General features: G+C 46.6%; 2 protein-coding genes across 2 annotated transcripts; one reads left to right on the top strand and one right to left on the bottom strand.

The window, feature by feature from the left end:
- Positions 1-6,915: 6,915 nt before the first annotated feature.
- Positions 6,916-12,579, top strand: FCER1A (Fc fragment of IgE receptor Ia). Its single transcript, XM_030302633.1, has 5 exons — positions 6,916-7,067; positions 7,676-7,696; positions 8,732-8,986; positions 10,483-10,740; positions 12,180-12,579. Exons 1-5 carry the CDS (start codon positions 7,010-7,012, stop codon positions 12,377-12,379), a joined length of 792 nt encoding a protein of 263 aa, XP_030158493.1. The 5' UTR covers positions 6,916-7,009; the 3' UTR covers positions 12,380-12,579.
- Positions 12,580-17,124: 4,545 nt separating this feature from the next.
- Positions 17,125-21,569, bottom strand: LOC115504870 (olfactory receptor 10J3-like). The gene is given in 3 exon segments (XM_032591814.1): positions 17,125-17,355; positions 17,358-17,899; positions 21,379-21,569. Coding segments are annotated over 3 exon segments (720 nt in total). The 5' UTR covers positions 21,453-21,569; the 3' UTR covers positions 17,125-17,251.
- Positions 21,570-24,241: the final 2,672 nt, after the last annotated feature.

Here is a 24,241-nt window from a genome sequence, read left to right as displayed (position 1 = left end):
CGTGCTCGTGCACACGCACATGCTCATACATACTTGTGCACACACTCACAAACACGTGTTCACACACACACATGCTCACACAGACACGTGCTCGCGCACACACACACACTCAGACACATATACTTGTGTATACACACGCATGTTCACACACACATGCACATACTCAGACATGTGCTTATGCACACATGTGCTCACACACTCACACACGTGCTCGCACACACTAAGACACACGTGCTCATGCACATGCTTGTGCACACACTCAGACACACCCGGTCGCGCACACACACACTCAGACACATATACTTGTGTATACACATGCATGTTCACACACACATGCATACTCAGACACGTGCTTATGCACACACATGCTCACACACATGCTTGCACACACTAAGACACATGTGCTCACACACACACGCTTGTGCACACACTCAGACACACCTGGTCACGCGCGTGCACACACACACACGGTCACGCACACATGCACACACACACACACACACACACACTCTCTCTCTCTCACATACACACATACCCATTTCCTGACAGCCTGCGGCAGGGATGACACACTCAGGGAGTATGACCTGAGAGGTGCAGTCGACTCCCTCTGTCCTCGTTTTTCAACCCCAACCCATACCCATCATCACCCCCAGAAACACTGGTCACAGTACCATCTGGTGGGTCCTGAAAGATTAGGGCTGCAGAAGTTACCTATTAAAATGCAAATATCCTTGGCTGAGCTAAGACCTCTTGTCCTTATCTGCTAACAGCCTGCAGGGTTTCCTTTAAGAGAAGGCTGTTTCCATTTTTTAACTGTGTAATTCTTTAAGGAAGCATGACATAAACTGGCCCACACTACACTTGACTCGAGGGCTGACCACAAGAGAGTTTTCTCTGTCTGCAAGCACGCCTGGGAAGGGGCCGGGACCCCCAGCGAGCAACCGCCCCGAGCTCCCCTGCCCACTCTGAGAGGGAGGCGCGGTCTGCTCCCCCGTGCACACCTGGCGTGGGCACGCAGCTGCGTCCTTGGACCCACTGTTGCCCCCTGGACCCACCAGTGGTCTTTCGAGCTCTTTGCCCAAGGACGCATGAGAGGGTCTGTCTCCGTTCTTCGCAAATCCAAAGGCTCCTTGCTCAATACTCACACAATAAATCACACCTACGGCTTTCCTTTCTGCCAATGTCTCTCTAAACCTTTCGCGACATCAACTCAGTGACACTCACAGCAACAGGTGCCAGCACTGCCTCCATTTTCCCAGACAAGAGGCTGAGGCACAGAGACGCCAAGCAATTTGACAGCGGTCACATGTCATAAGTGGTCTGAGCTGAGAATCAAACCCCAGAGCCTGTTCAGAGCGGCACTCTCTCATCAGTCTTACACGTAATCTCTGTAAAATATGCGTGCACAATAATTTATTTTTACACTTTATGTTTTAAAATTTAATGCAATAGTCTAACATTTTATACAATTTTTTTTTTTTTTAACACCACCATGCCCTCTGAGAATCTTCCTTAACAGGCGAATAATTCTGTTCTCCCCATTCGGAAGGAAAACTCGGGTCACTTCAACTGATCTGCATTTGTTGGAAGGCAGGAAGGCAAGTCTGAGGGCCTATGGGTCTCTGACCTGGAACCCAGCATTTATAAGGCGAAGTTCATGGTCAGTTTGCCTGAGCACATGTCGTGGCTCAGACTGCTTCCCAACTACAGGATGCCACCGAGATGCCTCATCTGGACAGTGAGTGGCTGGTTACGCATCTCAAAGACAGGCAGCACGGTACCCCAGATACCCACAGGGCACATCACGCTCAGGCAGTGGTCCAGCCCTAAGAAATGTTAGGAGACTGATTCAAGGGCTTTCTCTCTGTATTTTATGGTGTTAGGGGACACCCAAGAGATGTAACACTAGTTAGGAAGCCTTTGCCCAGTCTACCGAATGTTTACGACTAGGAGCATGACCGTGCACCTGAGCCAGGTCCTTCGACTGCTGGCAGCCTTTAACTGGATATCTGGTAGGACTCACCTATAAACAGTCTATAGGATATTAGCTCTTGCCGTATCACTATATAAAATCCGAATACTATGATCACCTTTGAATTAGAGCAAGGGCATATTCTATCAAAATCAGGTACTAGAAATATATTTCGTGGCTGGTCTCCATTCAAATCCATGTTTCTGTGAAAAATCCCACTGAGTGTCCCTTCCATGTCAGAAAGCAGTTCGTCTCAGTCTTCTAAAGACGGAAGGAAAAGATCATCTTTGAGATTATTTTCTGAAGTCTTATTTTTCTTTTCTTGGGGGAAAAAAAACCCCTCTGTCCACACGCAAATTGTGGCTTCCATAAGCCCTGTCCCCATCTCCTTTTCAGTGGTATTCACTTCGGGAGTCCTGGGAGCTTCCATTTATTTCTTTTGGATCTACCCAAAGCAAGGAACTGTTCAGGTCAAGACAAGAATTAAAAAAAAAAAGTGGTAACACCACTGCCTTTATTGTGCAAATCCATCAGGCGGCCAGCATTGCTATTGAATCTGCTTTCCTGAACAAACTCCTGTCCTGGTGGCAAAGAGCGCTGATGACCTCCTGGCCTTAAGAATCTAGATTAAAAGGTACGACTCTCTCTCTCTTCTCTCCAGGCACATCTATGAAATATACATAATAAATATGTGACCATGCCAACAGCACTGTGTGACTACGGATGGAGAAGTCATCCCGTGAAGCCAAGAAAAGAAACTGTAGAACAGGAGGTTGGACCGGGTCAGTGATTTCCCATTTGTGGGTTACAGATCCCTGGGAATCCAAATAATTTTGTGCGGGGCCCATGAATCCACGTGTACTTTAAGCACACTGCGTAGACTGGATCGACAGACATCATATGGAAGTGGTCGTGAGTCCAGGCTCTTTAGCAAGACTGCCCAGTTTCAAATCTTAATTCTTCCACTTAGCAGCTGCATGACTAGACAAATCACCCACCTTCCCTGTGTTTTCGTTTCCTCATTTTTTAACCACATAAAGTTGGTGGGAGCAAAACAGATCAGACCTGTTGTGTGCTTAGCCCTGTACCTAGTCCTTGGGGAGAGATCAGTGTTTTTACCAAGTGCATTCACACCCCAAGCAGACAGCTATTTTGGTCTTTCATCATTTCACATTCCCATGTCACATGGACCTTGCCTTGTGCTGGAGAACACAGAGAAGAAAAAGCCAACAAATTAGCCCTCTGTCTGCTTCCCAATTTTGGAGAAGGGCACAAAAACCCAGAGACCCGATGGGCCGACCCTTCCTCTGCTACCATGTCCCAAATCATAAAAGTCCCCATCGAAAGCCTTTCCTCTGGATCCAGCTGCAGAGATGAACCCCAGCTCAACAGCCCCGTCGTTCACGCGTGGCTATTGGCCTTTCCCTTCTCCACTGCTCCCAAGTGAAATAAATACAAACTAAGGTTTCCAAAAACCAACAATAGGTCACAATATAGGATACAGATGCTGTCTAGGAATACCCAGATTGTAAGGCTTGTGGGAAGAAATGAGATTAAGACCCAGTCTACTGATGTCAGTGAGCATACTTGCTGATATCGACAGGCGGGACATACAAGGAAGTAACAGCACATCCCAGCCAGAGACCAGATGTCAAATTTAGGGGACTTCGTTTTTAGGTAAGGGAAAGGATTGTGGAATTCCACTGGTGTATCAACCCATTATTCCAGGGTGGAGTGGACCTACTGCCTTATCTTAGTGTTGATCTGTTCCTTTGGGTACCTGTGGTTGCATACCACGGGGATGATTTATTCTTCCTGATGTTGATGCTGCTGGTTTTGTTGTTACTTTTGTTTTTGTCTCAGGGCTGGATGGACAGGGTGGTTTGGCTGGTTTTTGAAGCTCTCATGAACTGCTTTTGCTGAATCTGCAAACCGTTCGCTCTCACTACTGCCAAAACACTACCTTCATTTCAACAGCAGACACCGAATCAAAAGTTTCAGGAGGCACAGCAAACGAAATTGGTCTCTCTCACCCCCAAAGCTTGTACTGTCTCTGAGAAGAGACAGGGCATGTCAACGGGCCCACCTCACCCCCCACCCCATTCAAGAAGGAGGTGTTTGGACAGGGTAGAGTCTCAGGAGGAAGCTTTCAAACAGACTGTGTGAGTCACAGGAAAGTGTCTCTCAAGGGCAATGTCATGGTCAGATCAGTGTCCTAGGAAAAAGTGCCCTGGACAAACTCTCAACAGCGTGATAAAGTAGATCTCTCTCTGCCAGGACCTTGCTAGTCAAATGTGGCTCTGACGGCACCATAAAAAAAACAGCTTCGTCCCCATTTCTTTCACCTCCTCCCCACCCCCACTGAACAACTTTTTGTGTTCAAGTCTTTCCTTATCACGCTCACTTCATCATGATTATGAAGATGAATGAGCTTGCTTTATGTAAATAAACTATGCCACCTATCAAACAAAGGAGGGTGACCATTTGCCTTAGTCCAGTTGAAATGCAGGTTTCTCTTAAAAGTCTTTAAAAATTTTTTTAAAATATTTATTTATTTTTGAGAGGGAGAGAGAGCGCGAGCAGAGGAGGAACAAAGAGAGAAGGCAACACAGAATCATCCAACGCAGGCTCCAGGCTCTGAGCTGTCAGCACAGAGCCCAACGAGGGGCTCGAACCCACGAGCTGTGAGATCATGACCTGAGCTAAAGTCGGATGCTTAACGGACTAAGCCACCCCGGCTCCCTTTAAAAGTCTTTAATAATGGTACTAAAGAAGGAGAAGACCTACTTATGGAGCCTCTTTTACATACTAGACACTGGGTGATGTACTTCACGTGTTTATCAACTTATTACACCTCACAATAAAGCTGTGACCTTGAGGCCTTTATTGTCTCTATATTATAGGTAAACCTTAATGACAAATACTAGGAGTATTTGAATTCAGATCTTTAAACCCAAACAATCTGCCTTTTTTCAAAATGACTTGCTGTTTTCTTTAAAGATCTGTCACTAAGCCACCAAGTGGCCTAAAACCAGTCACCAGCCTCCCTTATCTGGAAATTTCTATGTATGAATCTTTGTAGCCCCAAATTCTCTAATGCCACAGAAGCTAGACGTTTTGGTTAGGTCTGCCTGCGGAGGATCTTTATGGTTGATTCAGGAGACTTCCTCCAACAGTCTGTAAGGAAAAGCATGGTGGGACAGAAAGTTAGCAAGGTGGGCCTAGCTAACTTCATACTCTCCCGCCTGCTTCAGAGTTTTGGCAAGGACCTAATAGAATAAATACTGCATATAAATAAAATATAAAATAAAATAAAATAAAATAAAATAAAATAAAATAAAATAAAATAAAATAAAATAAAATAAAATAAAGTAAAATAAAATAAATAGAATAAAATAAAGTAAAATAGAATAAAATAATAAAATAAAATAAAATAAATAGAATAAAATAGAGTAAAATAGAATAAAATAAAATAATAAAATAAAACAAAATAAAATAAAATAAATAGAATAAAATAGAGTAAAATAGAATAAAATAAAACAAAATAAAATAAAATAAATAGAATAAAATAGAGTAAAATAGAATAAAATAAATAGAATAAATAGAGTAAAATAGAATAAAATAAAATAATAAAATAAATAGAATAAAATAGAGTAAATAAATAATAAACAAAATAAAATAAAATAGAATAAAATAGAGTAAAATAGAATAAAAATATAGAATAAAATAGATAAAATAATAAATAATAATAAATAGAATAAAATAGAGTAAAATAGATAAATAATAAATAAATAAATAAATAGAATAAAATAGAGTAAATAGAATAATAAATAAACAAAATAAAATAAATAGAAAATAGTAAAAAGAATAAAAAAATAATAAATAATAGAATAAATAGAGTAAAATAGAATAAATATAAATAAATAATAAATAAATATAGTAAAATAGAATAAATATAAACAAATAAAAAAAATAAATAGAATAAATAGAGTAAAATAGAATAAAATAAATAATAAAATAAATAGAATAAATAGAGTAAAATAGAATAAATAAATAAAAATAAATAAATAGAATAATAGAGTAAAATAGAATAAATAATAAAACAAAATAATAAATAAATAAATAAATAGAGTAAAATAGAATAAAATAAAATAATAAAATAAATAGAATAAAATAGAGTAAAATAGAATAAAATAATAAAATAAAATAAAATAAATAGAATAAAATAGAGTAAAATAGAATAAAATAAATAAAACAAAATAAAATAAAATAAATAGAATAAAATAGAGTAAAATAGAATAAAATAAAATAAAGTAGAATAAAATAAAATAAAGTAAAATAAAATAAAATTCACCCTGTGAATGTTAAAGACAACAGACATTTGTGGAGCTATCATCTCCAGCATTCATCAACAATACCAAATCCTGCGAGAAGGCGAGCATCTCTGGCCTAGAGCTAAAACACAGAGTAATTGGTCGAAGGGGTCCCGGGGGGAAGAGAGCTGGTATGGGCTGAAAGGGGAAAGGGTGGTCATGCTGGAAGATTAGAAACATAAAAATGGATACATGCTGGAAAAGAAAATAAATTCTAGAACAGACCCTGGAAGCTATGGTCTCACATCTGTCATCCTGTGTTGTGAGCCCCATCAAAACCCAGTAGAAGAGGCGTCTCTGAAAACAGCCCCAGTTTGGCTGCTCAGAGAGTGGATCCTCAGGGAATCGGATGAAAACGGGAGACTGGCGGGCTCGTGGACCAGCAGGAAATTAGGTAACAAGAGTGATGGTGGCTCCAGAGAACCACGACCGAATGTCAGCAATTTCTGGCCCCGGTAAGGGAGTGTGCTAGGAGGCAAATATGAAATTGCCCAATTAGGTGCTACTCTGAATATTATCTCCAGAGAAGAAAGCAAACCCAGGCGCAGCTGATGAGTTAACCAGATACGATACAGAAAACATTTCCTTCTCCTTTCTGGCTTCGAGTCTATTTTAAGGCATCAGGTCTCTCCCGTCGAGTCGGCATTTGGGAGCCAGGGAGGCGATGCCGGTTTTCCTGGGAGGCCCCGCTCTGCTGTGGACAGCACTGCTGCTCCTCCTGTGTAAGTAGAGGCTCGGTGGCCCCTCCTGGAGGGGCCGACGTGGGTCTGGGTAGCGGCCGGGGTAGGAACGTTGGCAGTTTTCGTGGTGAACCTTTCTGGGCTCTGTGCAAACCGCAGGGCATCTCCTGGGGACTCTGTGGCGGACACAAGCTGGGAGCAGAGCAAAGTGGGCTGAGCAGGACCGAAGGGGGAGCCGGCCAGAAGCCTGTTGTTTCAGTCATCGTGGCATCTCCCAGAGGGCAAGGGAGGGAGGGCAGAGGAAGGAGAGAAGTTCTTTCTCTCCCTGGGTCAGAGTCCTGAGAAGATGGCTGACCCCTTAAAACTCCATGGATGTTGGGGGCGCCTAGGTGGCTCAGTCGGTTAAGTGTCCAACTCGTGATTTCTGCTCAGGTCATGAGCTCACGGTTCATGGGATCGAGCCCTGCGTTGGGCTCTACGCTGACAGCATGGAGCCTGCTTATTCTCTCTCTCTCTCTCTCTCTCTCTCTAAATAAACAAACAAACAAACTCCAAGGATGTAGACCTCATCACCACCCCCAGATCCCCATCCTCGGGAGTCCCAGAAGACTGGGCAGAGACACTAACTTATCCTCTTTGAACTTTTGCAGATCCAGATGGCATGTCAGCAGGTGAGTGAGTCCTTGCTCCGTCAGTCTCACCGTGGCTGGGCACACTCCCCCCTACACCGTTTCCCATCACCCCACCACCTCTGCTTTCTAATGATTAGGCATCTGTCCCTCCCTGACCAACCTGAGCCCCACTCCCTCCCGCCTGCCTTCTTTCCCCCGTTCAACACCTGCTCACATACCACCTCATTGTCTCGAGGCACCCCACCTCTTTCTATGCCAACAACCATGTCAGCGGAACATCTAAATGCCCCACCCCTGCCCGGCCTGCCCCACCCCTGCCCAGGCACTGCCACACAACCTCATTCAATGCTTGCATCATCATCACGGTTAGTATTGCCGCCATTTTATAACTGAGGGCTTTGCCTAATTAAGTGCTTGCTGGGGGTCGCGCAGCTGACCAAGGGCCAGCTTCTAACAGAATCCCCTGGGGTCCAAGTCCAGTTCTGTTTCTGTACCTCATCGCCACTGGCCACTTCCCAGGCTTTGGTCAAATTTGTACCACATCTCTTTGTTCCAGAAAACCTATTAAGACCGATTCTCTCGGTGCTTCTCACTTCCTTCCAGAATTGATGTGGATTTTTCACTCCATATCCACTCACAGTTAAATAGTCATAAAAATTTAGAACTGGGAGAGACTGTTTCAGCTAGTCTAACACATTTATTCATCCATTATTCACACGTTCATCCACTCAGCAAATATTTAATGAACATGTCGTCTGTAGCAGCCATTGTGCTGAGCTAGGGCTGAACAGGATAGACATCGTCTCTGCCTGACCAGAGGCTGTAGTCCTCGCTGACAGATACTGGCATGGAAATCAGGAGGACTGAAGTGGTTACCCTATGTTGCACTCGTGTCCCGTCTTTCCCCTAGTTTGGGACTCCCTGGGGCCACAACACTGTTTCCTCCTTCCTGTTTCTTATTAGTGGCCGTACAAGGGTAGACTGACCACTAACTGTCTGACTATTGCCATATCTGTACTTTGGAGCCCTTTTCATTCCCTCTATATCTCTTCCCACAATTTGATCTTCTCAAAGACACCCGGGAACCTACAGTGTCCTTGAATCCACCATGGAATACCATATTGAAAGAAGACAGTGTGACTCTTACATGTAAAGAGAACAATTCTCTTGAACTCGACTCTACTGTGTGGTTCCACAACAAGACCAGGTTGGGAGTGACAACTTTAACTTTGGACATCGTGAAAGCCCAAACCCGCGATAGTGGGGAATACAGGTGTCAGAACAAAGGATCCATCCTGAGTAAACCTGTGTCCTTAAAAGTCTTCAGTGGTAAGTTCCAGGACTATGGAAAGATAGAGTCCCCCATGTGAGGAATGGCCCGTCTGGAGATGGGGAGAGATCAAGTTATTCTGGGGCTTGGTGCACTGGGGTGGGACTCAGGGTCTCTGTCTCAAGACCTGCCTGTCTCCTTCCACTACTACTCCCGCGTGGCCCCACCTCCTTTCGGGGTCCTGGCCATCTCCCATCTCCCAGTGGGATCCTTCCAGTCTACCTCACCCCTCTTTTCCTGCTTGGGGTAGATGTATATGATATGCTCACACGGCATGTCGGATATGTGAACACTGCAAGGAGCTGAACATCTGAAATGGGATCAAAAGGTCAAATTTGGTCAACTGTTTCCACGAGCCACGACCTGGATATCAGCTTGCTCTCTTAGTTTTGAAAGACATCCACGTAGATCTCTCACGACTTCCACTTTTACTAAAGAACAAATGTTATGTTTGCCCTAATTTCACGACTGCTATTGCCAACCACTAGGACAGCACGCTCAGGCACATGCGGGCTAGTTAGTAAATGCTGGATGAACCAAAGAATGACTTCATTTAAATGGCTAGGTCATGGATATATTTGGCTTTACATTTTTTAATGCAAACATATTTTAAAGGATAAGCCTACTTTATGTCTTTCTCTTGAGTGAAAAGAGGTGTCGTGACATCCCTATGCATATTCCAGACACCAACGAAAGCAGCAGGGGATAGCTTCTTTATTTCCTTGGAGTGGATTCTAGAAAATCCTTAAGGATCACTACTAAATAAACTGTGCCCGGCACAGCCTAGCCAGATCTTTGTTCCAAATTCTCTCTCAGTGAATGCCTTTCAATTCTCACGGTGACATTAGCCATACGACCCAACTCTTATACTTTACAGACTCCTCGTTAACAAGTATTCGTTGAGTACCTATCAATTCTGAAGTAGTTGTGTTAGGCACTGGGGATATAATGTAAGGATCAGACATGGTCTCTGGCCTCCTGCAGTATGGAGCCAAATGAGGAAGAGGATATTAAGTGAGTAACTACACACATAATTAATATTGGCATGCATGTGCTGGGGAACTTTCAGAGCCAACTATGATTGACGGTAGAACTAGGGAGCCCCTAAGAGACGGGAGGATGAAAGAGACCTGCCCCTAGGCGAGGACTCCCTGGACAGAATAGTCTTATTACCCCGTAGTGACCAGAACTGGCGTCTACAGAGCTGTAGGGAATACTGGCATTCGAGCCTTCCGTGGACAGGCTCAGCAGAGATGTCCGAGTGGTTTCATGGCCCCAGACTCCCTTTTCAGGAGGCGAGAGGATTCATCAGTATAGAGGACAGACTCAAAGCGTGATTTTGTTTTTCCTTTTTCTTGCCCTTATGAGCCAAGAAACGGGTTAATGATAAAACGTGGTTCCTGACGCAGACTCTGCATGACCGCTCCTATTTTTTCTGTCTCTCTGTGTCTATCCATCCATTTGCCGTTAAATAACGTTAACGACCGTTCTTCAGAGTGGCTGCTCCTTCAGGCCTCTACTGAGGTGGTGCTGGAGGGTGAGTCCTTCCTCATCAGGTGCCACAGTTGGAGGAATTTGAATGTCAAAAGAGTGACCTACTACAGGAATGGCAAGTTCCTCCAGTTCTGGTACGACAACTACAACATCACCATTCACAATGCCACAGAAGCAGACAGCGGCACCTACTACTGCACGGGCTGGATTTCGAAGAAAAATCACACCTCTAACTTCCTCAACATCGTTGTGAGAAAAGGTGAGATGGTAAAGAAGGAGGGGAGCCCACGGCAGGGGAAGGGAGAGGGAGGACACCCGAGCCTGAAGTGGCTGCAGCATGCAGAACGGGACAGCCGGGGCACCTTGTCTAGCCCACAGGCCTGCAGGGAGGAGGCCCGGGGTGGGCAGCACATCTCTCAGTCTCTGGTGGAATTTGCATGAAGACTAAATGAGGGGATATTTGTGAAACGGATGTCTAGCCTGTTAATAAGCACCACCCAAGCATAACGGATCATGATCAGTGGTTCAATCCCAGGGTCCTCTGTGGCTCCGGGGAGAACACTTCTAGTTACCAAATTGAAAGGGAGGCTCAGTGTTGGAGGAATGCAGGTGGTGTAGAGCTTGAAGACGCCACGCTTGGGGAGGAGGGCTGGGGACAGAGACCCACACACCAGTGGGCTGTGTGACTGGGTGGTGAGGAGACAGAGCCTCATGAGGAGACCCCGGCAGGTGCACTGCCTCTAGGGCCAAATATGAAGATGCTCTTTCCGAACTCTAAAAAGAGAGGGAGCCTTTGGACTACCTGCCCTGCAAGGAGGAAATTAGACCTTTTGCTCGGCAGACGTGGCTCATACTAATGCCTAAAAAAGCATGGGACCAGAAGCCAGAATTGAGCTTTAATGTCAATATTCTGTTGACCAGCCTGAGACCTAAGTGCTATTTAATTGTCATTGGCCTTCTGGTATCCTTATCTGTAAAATAAAGGGCTTGGTCTAGATGTCCCTTGAGGAACTTTAAAAATACCAACGTTTGCATCTCATCTCTTGAGATTCTGATTTAATTGGTTTGGAGGACTGAGCATCAGTATTTTTAAAAGCCCTTTCAGGTAACGGTCTTGTGCAGCCAGTGCTGAGAGCCACGGGTCTAGGTGATCTCTACGGGATTTCTGGCTGTAATATTCTGGAGCTCTATAACTCTAGGATCATCACAAAAATCAGTATCTTGTAACCAGAATAACAAGAGAGGGAAACTGGAAGGCAGCTTAAAGAGGCTCTGGCCCAGTGTCCTCATTTCCCCCAACGGGCACGCGGTAAATGATGAACGATTCAGAAATGAGGCACTGGTGAACCTCCACCCTCCCCAGCCTCGCCATCTCCATTCCACCCTCAAGTCAGACGTGGGCCACTGCACCTGTGAGCCCCAATAAAGAGATCGCCTTTCCTATGACCTTCCCCACTGGGCACACTGGCTAGAGGAGCTACAGGCTGGGGCTTGAGGGAAGGTCTCAGGAGTCCTGGGGCTCTAGGAAGCACAGGCAGAGGAACCCAAGTCCATGAGTGTTGCCCTCGGGTGCCAGCCAGCATATCATGCTAGCGCTGGAAGACAGAGGACCGTTCCCGGTTCCTCTCTCAGGGAGGATGAAGCCCTGAGCCCCATTTTTCGATTCCTCATATGACCTATGTTTCCTGTTGCATCCAGATTTCCCTCCGGAGCACCAAAGCAAATACTACTGGCTACAATTTGTGATCCCGTCGTTGGTGGTGCTTCTGTTTGCTGCGGACACGGGGCTGTTTATCTCGACCCAGCAGCAGCTGACCCTGCTCTTGAAGACTAAGACGACCAGGAGGAGCAGGAACCTTATGGACCCACGTCCCAAGCCAGACCCCAAAAAGAACTGATGTTGCTGCTTGGGAAACATTTGCAACGGCAACCTCTTTCTGGCATCAGCGATTGCTTCTCCGTGGTCAAACACAGCTCGCAACGCACACAGGAGCGTCTGGACGCAAGGCTTTACAGACCTGCTTCGTTAAACCAGCTGAAACTGGTTACATGGCATGTAACAGCAAGGGCTCAATAAACATCACTTAAACAAACGCAAGAATGAATATATTCATTTATTAGCGTCTGTAAGAGAGAAGTCCAACTTGAATAAAAGGGGTATGAAACCAGGTAACATGGTGCATCTAAGTATCTGAGGCTTGCTAGTTTCTTTTTTTGTGTCTAGAGGCAAGAACCATAAAGTCCCAGATTAGGAAGGCTTTCTCCCGACTATCGTAAATCTGGACCAGGCCTGTGAGGACCTGGGAGCATGCCGGTGAGATCACTCACTTTTCTGCTCCCACTTCGACTTACCCTTTTTGAGCTTCTAGCTCTTGGACTGCCCTGAAGCTGGGGCAATCCTGAGCCTTAGGACCCTGGGGATGAGGCTCAGTCTAAGATTTCCCTGTGATTGCTTCTCTCTCTGCTATCTCCCAAAGTTGTGAAAACCCTCTTATAGCACCTGAACTTGGAGAAATTCCAGCAAATACGAATCACCGGAACTCTCAGCTCTGAAAAACAGCCCAGGACTGAGAAAGACCTCAGGCAGAGACCCAACATTCGCTCTCCCGCCCCCACACTACCTTTGCCTCGGACACACTTATCCTGGGTGCCAGGAGGAGGCGTTAGGGAAGAGAGGCAATGTATATTAGCAGTACTGACCGTGAGCTCACAACAATCAACGAGAGATCAGAGCACCTGTTAACTTCACTATATTTTAGAACAATTACTAACATCAGGAGGAAGTGAATCTGGTGGGGGTGGGGGATGGTTCACAAACACCCATGAGATTGACAAGTCCCATTTTCTCCAAAATATGTTTTTGGACCGTGAAGCAGAGAGAACTATTGGTGTTTTTTGTTTTTTTTTCTTTTTCTAAATATAGGTATCTGGGATGAACCTCCTTAATACCACTTCTACTTTTCTCCCCCAAATCATTTCAGACACGTAAGAAACGACCAGATTCCCACTGAACAGCCTAATCACTTGGCTTCATGTCAACAGGCCTTATGAGTTTCTTGCAACAGAAAGAGGAAAAACAGGAAAATCCCCCACGGGAGGACCCTTGGTATTGTCCTAGGCACTTCCCTTGCCTTTAAGGAAAGACAGAAGATCCATTTTCGGCTACAGCCTTGAGACCATGGTCTTGCCACCACCGTCACAAACAACTTCTTCCGTCACAGTGTCCTACACACAGCTTCGTACACATCAGACGGAAGAGCAAGTGACTTACTCCTCTGAGGATCTGAGGCCAAGTGACCCAGAGTTAAGAGCTGAGGGATATTTCACATGGATAGAAAGTCCAGGCTTGATCAGCCTGAGACACAACTTCTGAGGCGTTTTCTAGATTCTGGAGGATCACAATTCACCTTCACCTCCCCTTTTATCCCCACCCAAGCTTGCAAGAGCTCTGCTTAGAGCACATACCTGGACGTTCAAGCTGCCATGAACTAGCTGTGTGACTAGAGCAAGCCGCCTGCCCATCTCTAAGATTCCATTCCTTCTTTGTAAAAAGAGGGGATTTGGACTAGGTGGCTTCTAAGCTCCCTCGAGCCCAGACGTTCTGTCCTCCGTTACTCGGAAGCCTATTTCCCATGTGGTGACTACACAGGCTCAAAGGCTCAGAATGCATCCCCAAGAAGCTCTTAGTGTGAATGTTTCCTTCATCCTCCACACATGGTCTTCACCGTACTCTTCCATGGATGTGAATTTCAGGTTTGTCTGAGACTCATGTCTACCATTCATTTCTTCCTATTTCCTTCTTCTTCATACATCTCTTGTTCCGTAAGAAATGTGGAACAGAGTTAGGGCTTAAATATTTAGTGGAGCTCCAAAATATGGCATTTAAAAGAATGTTTTCGGGGCATCTAGTTGGCTCGGTCGGTTAAGTGTCCAACATCAGCCCAGGTCATGATCTCACAGTTCATGAGTTTGAGCCCTGCGCTGAGCTCTGTGCTGACAGCTCGGAGCCTGGAGCCTGCTTCGGATTCTGTGTCTCCCTCTCTCTCTCTGCCCCCCCCCCCGCCCCCTCCCCAGCTCATGCAATCTCTCTCAAAACTAGATAAAAACATTAAAAAAATAAAAAATAAAAGGATGTTTTTATTTCCATATACATAAAATACTTTGTCTATGCCAGAGAGGGAGCATGTATATCTTACAGGTGATTAAAATGGAAATAATCCACCCCCCTTCACTCTTAGGGCCTCCTCTGCTACTTCCAGTCTCTTACCAAATTGTTCGAAGCCAGTTCATAGAGCAAATTTTCTCTCCCATAGTTGCTATTCCAAATCGGCTGCCACAGATCATGAATCCTCAATAGAGATTGGTTTTTTGAAAATCAAGTCAGTTAACTCCCTACTGGTGGCCAATGAAAGACATATTCCCTTGGTCACCTCAAGCATGGAAACTCAGACAAAAGACCCACCTCATCAGTATGCTGGGGAACCAAGTGCTTGAAGACAGAGCCTGCTCCTTCTCTCTTCTCACGAAATGGGGAGTAGGACAACAGGATCATCTCCTTGAACCCAGAGATGGGAGCTTTATGTTGAGAAGGCCAGAGGCACCTGCCAGCCTGGGTCCCTAGATAACCTCAGAGAGCAGTGCTGTCTTCCTATGTTAAGCTGTCGGCCCTGCTCTGGGCAGTTACTTACCAAGTCCAAATCCCATTTGCTGCTTCATCAATCTCCATGGCATCCCCGTCCCAAAACTTCTACCTAAAAATGTGCCCAGAATCAAGGGCAAGTTGACTTGTCCATATCACTTAGAGCATCCACACTCTTTCCCTTCCTGAACACTGGAATGATATATCCTCACGTTTAGCCTTTCCTGTATTTGAAATTTTAAAAATATCACCGAGAGTGGTCAGCAATCTCACTGCAAGGTAATTGAAGGGGGATTCAAGGCTGCCATGCAACTGAAAATTGCTGAGGATAAAGGAATAACTTCCTGTGGATTCTGAGAAAAGTTCACATTTAAATTTTTTTCACCAGTTTCCAACCAAATTGAGCCACAAGTAAGTAATAGTTCAATTAATAGGGTGAAATTATTTTTTAATTAAAATATAGAAGCCATTGGCCTCCTGCCTTCACTAGAATATATCAAGGCTAAAAATCTGGGCTCTCTGCTTGCCAAGGACTGTTCTAGAAATGGGATGCTAAACTGTTGCAGATTAGGATCCTCGGAAAACAGATTCTGATGGGCACAACCGGATGGTTCAGTCGGATGAGCGTCCAGCCTCGGCTCAGGTCATGGCCTTGCAGTTCAGGAGTTCCAGCTTCCAGCCCCGCATCAGGCTCTGTACTGACAGCTCAGAGCATGAAGCCTGCTTCGGATCCTGTTGTCTCCCTCTCTCTCTGTCCCTCCCCTGCTCATACTCTCTCGCTCTCAAAAATAAATAAACATTAAAAAAAAAAAAAAAAGGAAGAAAGAAAAAGAAAACAGACTCTGAAACTGATTGAAATGTAACAGGTTTCCCAGAGAGTGCCCTCGGCATCAGCACCCGTGTGAGAGTGAAGGCAGCGGACCCTGGCAGGGGGAGTGGCTGAAATGTGATGTATGTCAAACCGGCTCACAGATGAGAGCCTTGGAGCCGGGAGGGCCCTTTTTAATCATCTTAGTTGGAGGGACGGGGGCCAGTCTTTACAGCCGGAAGTAGGCAAGTCTTTGCGGCCGGTCTGCCCTGGCAGAAGGTGTGAGACTCTGGAGAAAGTAGCTCTTCACCAAGAGCAATTTCCGAAGAGCCACTCAACTGACCTCTATTGCCTCAGAGCCTCCCAGCAGCTGGGGGAACAGATGTGTGGGGCCCAAAGGTAAGCAATCCAGGTAGGCTAGCACAGCATCCACTGAGTACAAGTGACAGAAGAGAGTGAGACCCCGGCCGTCAGACCTCTACCTAATGGCTTCTTATCTGGATTTAAGCAGGATGACTAAGCCAAACATTTTGAAAATAATTTTGACTATCCTCATAGCAAGGCACTGGTGCTATTATGTTTAGAAATCTGGACATGAAGGCAAAGGTGTCTTTGATCTCCAGGCCGACTTCACGTGCTAGCTAGTGTTTTGTGCAAAGTCAGACAGGTTAACTTGACTTGGAGAACTTGTTCATTTCCACTGCCTTGCCCCACCCTTCATAACCAGCAGACCCCGTGACACTCTCACAAGTGATATTTTGCCCATGCAGGGTCACCCCGTGGGGTGATTCTGGGCGTTGCAGGAGCTGCGTCTGGAAGTCAGGGTATGCTCAGTCCTTGGCATAGAAGGCCAGAGTGCACAGAAGGATGAGGGAGAAAGGACCCTGCCTTGCACCAGAGCGCACGTGTTCACCTTCTGTGATGCTCAGACAGCAATGCTGGCTTTAAGTCCGGTTTTAAGTTGGGAGCATCTAAGAAGAAACTTCTCAAGATAAACCTCTGCAGGTTTAGGAGCTTACTGGAAAATTAAAAAAAAAAAAAATTTTTTTAATGTTTATTTATTTTTGAACAAGAGAGAGACAGAGCACAAGAGTGCAAGTATGGGAGGGTCAGAGAGAGTGGCAGATACAGAATCTGAAGCAGGCTCCAGTCTCCGAGCTGTCAGCACAGAGCCCAAAGCGGGGCTCGAACCCGCGAGCCATGAGATCATGACCTGAGCTGAAGTCAGACTCTTAACCGACCGAGCCATCCCCGCATCCTTCTTGATCCCATATTTAAAGGCATTTTTGAAACAGCATTAAAATTGATACACGTTAAACAAAATCAGTTAAAAGCCTTCCAATAATCTGTCCTTGTTAAGAGGAAAGGGGCTTCTGCCCCACGGCTCTGCGCAGGGCATCCTTGACCTCCTTGTTCCTCAGGCTGTACACGACAGGGCTCAGCAGGGGAGTGAGGACGGTGTAGGTCACAGAGATGAGTCTGTCCTGCCACAGGGAACTCCGGGACTTGGGCTTGAGGTAGGCGACGGAGGCACAGCCATAGTGGACGATGACCACTCTGAGGCGGGAGGTGCAGGTGGCAAAGGCCTTCTTCCGGCCCCGGGCAGAGGGGATCTTGAGGCTGGTGGAGACGATGAGGACATAGGAGAAGAAGACCGGGCCCGTGGGCAGAATCAGGACACAGACGCTGACGACAAAGTTGATGATCTCGTTGACAGGGGTGTCCACGCAGGCCAGCTTCAGCAGGGGCCTGACGTCACAGAAGAAGTGAAATATGACAAGGGCGTCACAGAAGGGCAGGCCAAACACAGATGTTACCTGGACAGTGGCCACGCCCAGGCCGGTTCCCAGGGAGCCACTTGCTAACTGGACACAGGCCTCTTTACTCATGACGACTGAATACCGCAGGGGGTTGCAGGTGGTCACGTAGCAGTCATACCCCGTGGCCGTGAGCAGGAAGCAGTTGTTGGTGCTGAAGGTGAGATAGAAGAAGAGCCGAGTGGCACAGTCTGGGATGGAGATGGCTCGTTGGGGACTGAGGAGACTGGACAGAAATGGGCTGGGGGGGACTCAGGAGGCCGGAAAGCACAGACGATGGCCACAGCGTAGCAGGTCTCAGAGAGGGACAGCATGCTCAGGAAGAAGTACATGGGGGTATGGAGGTGATGGTCCAGACGAATAACAGTCACGATGATGATGATATTGCTGGACAGAGTCAGCAGGTGCAAACTCAGAAAGACGGCAAAGACCAGCCTGTGCGGCCACCCGAGTTCCTTTCAAAGAGGAACTCGACCACGGCAGTAGAGTTTGGTGTTGGCAGTGAGGGAGGTGTGGTTCTGGGCAAAGGACAGGGGTGATGAGCCAACTGTACAAGAGAACAGGCTAACCCAAGGCCTTGGGTAAAAAGTGTGTCCATCGTCTGAGCAAATGCCCTGGACCTCGACGGTCATCAGTGTCAGCTGCGGTCATCGCCTCTATCCACCTCTTCCTGGGCTCCACCCCAGGACCCTGAGATCGGCGGCAGAGTCAGATCCCAGAGGGAAGGCAGAGGCCGAGTACAGAGGAGATCAGTAGAAATAATTTGCCCAGACATCAAAGAGGCGAGTCCAGGTCAGGGAAGAAGTTGGTCCTCAAACACTCTTGAATTTGCTGGGAAGGATCCAGTGAGGACAGTAACCGAGGTAAAAGACAGAACATATCTGAGGCCGATATCCTTTCAACACCTGTCAGAAGGCACTGTCACTGCCGAATGGCTCAGAAGAGTCCTGTAATGATTTCTGCTTCTCAGAGTCACTTCACCACGCCCAGCGCCTAAAATCCCCTGCAATCATGAAAGACTAGAAAAGGGAGCATTTCTACGAGCTGGTCCTCCTGAAAGCCCCACACCACATAACCTCTCAGGCCATGGAAAAGGTTTGATAAGGCACTGCAGGGGTATGGTTTATCTCCTTGAATTTGAGCAGAAAACAGGATGGAACAGATCCGAGGAGATCCTTTCAAGAAGGGGCTGGGTTTTCCTAGTGTGAGAGCAGAGATGAAATTCACCTAATCAGAGAAGGACCAGATATTCTATTTTTCCCTTCAATTTTGCATATTTCAAGTCGAGACAGGGATAGAAATGGGCTCATCTCATGTGAGCTCAGAACTGGAGACTGGACAGCGGCAGGTTTAGTCTTGCCTTTCAACCCGTGTCTACTCCCGAAAGAACCCACCATGGTTATCCGTTACTTCCATTCAGAAAGCTGAGCATCATTCTTTTCCATGTGGAAAAGAGTCCTTCCCAAAATGCTGTATTCTGTGTCCCCTCTTCCCTGCGCTTTCTACCGACACCCAACTTGTGGGCACAATGTCATTCTCTGCAGAGACTGCAACGGTCTCCCAACCAAGGTCCCTCATTGCATCAACCTCAGTCAAGTTCCAAGCGAGCCCCCTGAATGGTAAAAAAAATCTGCTGATGGTGTTGACCCAAAGGATATGAAAACACTACCTCGAAAAGATTTATGCACCCCTATGTTTACTGCAGCATCATTTAGAATAGCCACATTATGTGAGCAGCTCAAGTGTCCATCAATAGATGAATGGGTAAAGATGTGGTATATTCATTCCATACACAATGGAATATTACTCGGGCATCAACAAGAATGAAATCTTGCCATCTGCAACAACATGGTTGGATCCAGAGGGTGCAATGCTAAGCGAAATAAGTCAGTCAGAGAAAGACAAACACCGTATGATCTCACTCATGTGTGGAATTTAAGAAACAAACCAAAAAATCCCAGACTGTTAACTATCGAGAACACACTGCTGGTCACCAGAGGAGGGGTGGGGGGTGGGAGAAACCGGTGGCGGGGATGAAGGGTGAAGTCTCCAGGTACATTGATGAGCACTGGGTAATGAATGGAATCGTTGAACCACTATACTGCACAACTGAGACTGATACAACACTGTAGGTTAACTAGACTGGAAGTAAGATAAAAACTTGGGGGTGCCTGGGTGGCTCAGTCGGTGAAGCGTCCAACTTCGGCTCAGGTCATGATCTTGAGGTCCGTGAGTTTGAGCCCCACGTCGGGCTCTGTGATGACAGCCTGGAGCGTGCTTCCGATTCTGTGTCTCCCTGTCTCTCTGCCCCTCCCCTGCTCGCACTCTGTCTCTCTCTCAAAAACGAATAAACATTACAGAGAATTTTTTAATCGGCTTCAGCCCAGCTTTCAAGGATTTGTAAACAAGCCTGTGATTAACCAGCCTTGATTTTTATAACTCTTATCACTTCCCTTCCAACTGCTCATACAAACTTCATCACGCGCTTTTAACATCTTTCTCGCGGTGCACGGACCAGACCCATGTAGTGCCCCATGTACTATCCCAACATGGGTGTGGACCTGGTAGAATGAGATTTTTAGTTCTGCTTTGCACTCCCGTCCCAGAGATGCCCAACATCTTCTTTCTCCCTTAGATCACAGTGGCCCATCCAGCTGCTGGCCGGGAATAGTCTGTAGTGACATCCAAGTTGTGTTCTTGGGTTTTGACGGATAGTTCGGAACCCATCCATCGACAACCACAGGTCTTATTATATTTGCACACATACATGGAATTGCATCCAGGTTGTTCTTATAACTCCCTTCCACTTGCCTGGAAAAAGATTTTACTCCTGCCTGTAGCCTAGAATATTTGTTTTCTTCCTCCTCCAGACCATGAATCCGCTCTAAATTACTATCACCTGAAACGACTCTATCCCAGCACCACTATGTGGGTGGACTCCAGGAGAGCCACCAGGAAAGGGGAGCAGGGTGGGATGGGGAGACGAGAAACACTGGCAAGAAGAGGGCTACTCATCTCGGGTGTAAGAAATGGAGGTGAGGAAGGAAAGAGACAAAAAGGTAGGGAGGGTACAGATGGACAGAAACCTCGAAATTCAGACCGTAGTGGACTTTGGGGTTAATACTCTTTCTTTCTCTCAAATAAATGACAACAAAAAGAGGGAAACAAAGCCTGTCCCTGACCCAATCTTACAGTTTTTCTCCAGGGAAGAGAACTTACTTGTCTTGTTGGGTCTCCAATTTTTTTTTTTAAAGTCTCCTGTAAATAATAAAATTTTGTTTTGAATGCAAGCAAAACCATCTCTCCAGGAGTTCAATGTGCTGAGTACGTCACGAAGTGAGTGCTGTGCTAGTATCAGGAACGCAAAGATAACCAAGCAAGGGTCCGTGCCCTCACGGAAGTTAGATTTCTGGACAGCCTTTTGGATAGGACCCAAATAAAGAGCCCTCAAGTCTTACGTCCCTCCTCCTTACATTAGTTCACACGTACACATTTCCAAAAGGATAAAAAGCACAAGATTGTCTACGAGAGATCGCGGTCCCCCTTCTACAGATCACCGTTGACTCCGTGATGAACGAATATTACGCTACAATCAACAAGCACCGTCCCAGAGTACAAGGAAGTGAAACTCACCAGCAACCTGTGTCTCTGGTCTTCTGAGAGTCACATCCGCCCACCCGGGACACCAAACGCCTGCAACAATACATATGGATTTGTACTAACAGTTACAAAGCATTTCCCAGATTTTTGTCAATGCCCTTCCCGAGATTATTTTAAATCCATCAGTTACTTGAGTCTGGGTCACTGTGCAAAACTAGCGCTATTTTACCAAAAGTCTACGGATTTTCTTATCTGATGATCACTAACGTCTTACTGAGCAGAGCTGTGGTTTCATAGGAACTCCCCCCTTTACTGGCTAATCTTGAGATACTGCCCAGAAGGGGATACCGAAAAGAAACTAGAAAGGAAGGGAAGGACACACAGCCCAGTCTTCAGTGCCTGAGCCTATGAGTGACGGACAGGAAAAGTCGCATTGAGTTCCTCTGGACTCCCACAACCTCCTCGGACAGCAGCTCTTCTTTGGGTCACAAAGCAATAATAACTCTGGCTTGAGGTTTCTTAATAAGGTGCGGACTTCCTGTCCAGACTCCTGGGTCTCTCTCCCCAAAACAGCACCTACTACTCCCAAGTGACCTATGGTAGCAGAGGGCACAATCCAAACAGCAGAGCGCCAAGAGACCTCATTACCCAGCAAGCTCGTTGCCTCATCCTGGAATTAACATCTTGAAAGGTAGAGCTGGCTTGGCAATTAGGAGAAATCTCTGTGGGGAAAAGGCTGATCTGAAAACTTGGTAGGTTGGGCCATGGTCTCGCTAGGTACGTGTTATACTTTCTGTCCATTTCTCTGGTGCCAAAGCTGAGGAGCTTAAGACCCTTCTGGAAAGGATGCTTCATGTGTGGCAGAAGGGAAGCAACGATTGCCAAGAAGGATTTAAGCATGGAACCCTGCAGCCAGGTCCGCAGAGGGCTGACCTTCAGATACCCCGCACTGGAAGCCAGTTTAAAGTCCCAGGGTGCAATCCCCAATCCAATCCATGCCTAGAATTCTCTTGTAAGACTACCTTTACCTTTTTGTTTAAATTCCAGCATAGTTAGCACACAGTGTAATATTAGTTTCAGGTATACAATATGGTGAATCAACACTTAGATCCATCCCCTGGTGATCATCACAAGGGCACTACTGTTAAAAATTTTTTTAACGTTTCTATTCATTTTTTTGAGACACAGAGAGAAACAGAGCATGAGCGGAGGAGGGGCAGAGAGAGAGGAAGACACAGAATCCGGAGCAGGCTCCAGGCTCCGAGCTGTCAGCACAGAGCCCGACGCGGGGCTCGAACACACGAACCTCGAGATCATGACCCGAGCAGAGAAGTCGGCCGATTAACCGACGGAGCCACCCAGGCGCCCCCATCACAAGTACACCCTTAATCCCCATCCCTCTATTCCCCGCCCCCCACCTCCCCTCTGGTGACCAGCAGTGTGTTCTCTGTAGTTAAGAGTCTGTTTCTCGGTTGGCTTCTCTCTCTCCTCTCTTTTCTCCTCCTTTGCTCACTTACTCTGTTTCTTAAACTCCACATATGAGTGAAATCATATGGTATTTGTCTTTCTCACCTTTATACCTTTTTTAATTGAAGCATAGTTCACACACGACGTGACACCGGCTTCAGGCGTGCAACCTGACTCTGTGGGTTGTGCCACGCCCACCACGAGTGTAACCACCACGTGTCCTCACGCAATGCTATTACGGTACCACGGACTGTATTCCCTTCCATCCCGTGACTTCTTCTACTTTAACCAATCTTGCCCATCTCTGCTCTGCTCGCTGCACACCCTGCATCATTCTGGAACTTCTGGCCCGGTTCCGCCCAAGGCCTCCGCCTTGCCAGGCCACCTTCCGCGAAGTACATCCGTGTACTACCCGCAGCCCACACAGACGTTAGTGAGCGTCAACGGCTTTGAACTAGGCAAAAGTTAGCGCTCAAGTGTCACATATTTTTAACTCTTTAGTCATACTCTTCACATTGGCCTCACATCCGTAATTCAATTATAAGCATCTTTAGAGACTCTCCATCTTTTCTCTCAGGGTACTTACAGCTGCTACTCATCAAAATAATTACTAACACTTATGATACGTGCTTCTTATCTGCTCGGTACTGAACTGGGCAGTGTACATGTTAGTTCATCTAATCCTAGCGATGAATCTACAAGGGAGCATAGCTACATTCCTCTTCAGGAGAGAAAACGGGCACAGAGACGTTGTGGAACTTTCTCTAGGACACTGAGCTCATACATGAGGAACCAGGACTCCAACCGGGAAATCTGGCCTCAGGAGAAACAGTAGCACACGTCTGGACACGGCGAAGTTCTCCGTGACTACCGCTGAGACCGAATTTAACTTGAAATTGTGCTCAACGGCCGTGCCGCGGGCGAGGACAATCCAGGAAGGCAGCCTGGTGATGGTGCAAAAGCATTAGACTAGGGGCTCTGTTTCCCCAGGTTCAGCATCCAGATCTGCCACGAATCTGACTGGCGTCTGGATGGATGCTCCTCTGACCCCGAGCCTCCTGACACGCCTGCGGGTGATGGAGTCACGTGTGGCGACGGGGAGGACGGCGACGTCCCCCCGGAAGTTGCTCTCGCTCTGCACCCTTCACGTGGCTCTGGGTGACTCGCAATAACATGAGGAAGTAGGTAAATATTCAATATTACTATCCCCACTTTACAAATGAAGAAACTGAGGTTCAATCAGAAAGTGAAATAAGAGGCCCTTCCCAGGGTCCTCCCCCCTCCCCCCACCCCCACTGCTAACTCTCCACGTCTGCCTCCAATCGAAGGATGGAATTATCTCTCTTCCATCTCTGCAACGATGTTCTAATGACCATAAGAAGTGGTGTAGCTTTGGGGCGCCTGGGGGGGCTCAGTCGGTTGAGCGTCC

Source organism: Lynx canadensis, chromosome F1 (genome assembly GCF_007474595.2).
Source record: "Lynx canadensis isolate LIC74 chromosome F1, mLynCan4.pri.v2, whole genome shotgun sequence".
NCBI lineage: Eukaryota > Metazoa > Chordata > Mammalia > Carnivora > Felidae > Lynx > Lynx canadensis.
The sequence above is the reverse complement of the archived record's forward strand: the minus strand, read 5'-3'. Positions and strand labels throughout refer to the sequence as shown.

Excerpts from the sequence above, each read along its gene's own strand:
- FCER1A (XM_030302633.1), top strand. The coding sequence starts at position 7,010 with ATGCCGGTTTTCCTGGGAGGCCCCGCTCTGCTGTGGACAGCACTGCTG. Across the intron at positions 8,987-10,482 it reads GTCCTTAAAAGTCTTCAGTG|AGTGGCTGCTCCTTCAGGCC; the intron begins GTAAGTTCCAGG and ends ACCGTTCTTCAG. Across the intron at positions 10,741-12,179 it reads CAACATCGTTGTGAGAAAAG|ATTTCCCTCCGGAGCACCAA; the intron begins GTGAGATGGTAA and ends TGTTGCATCCAG.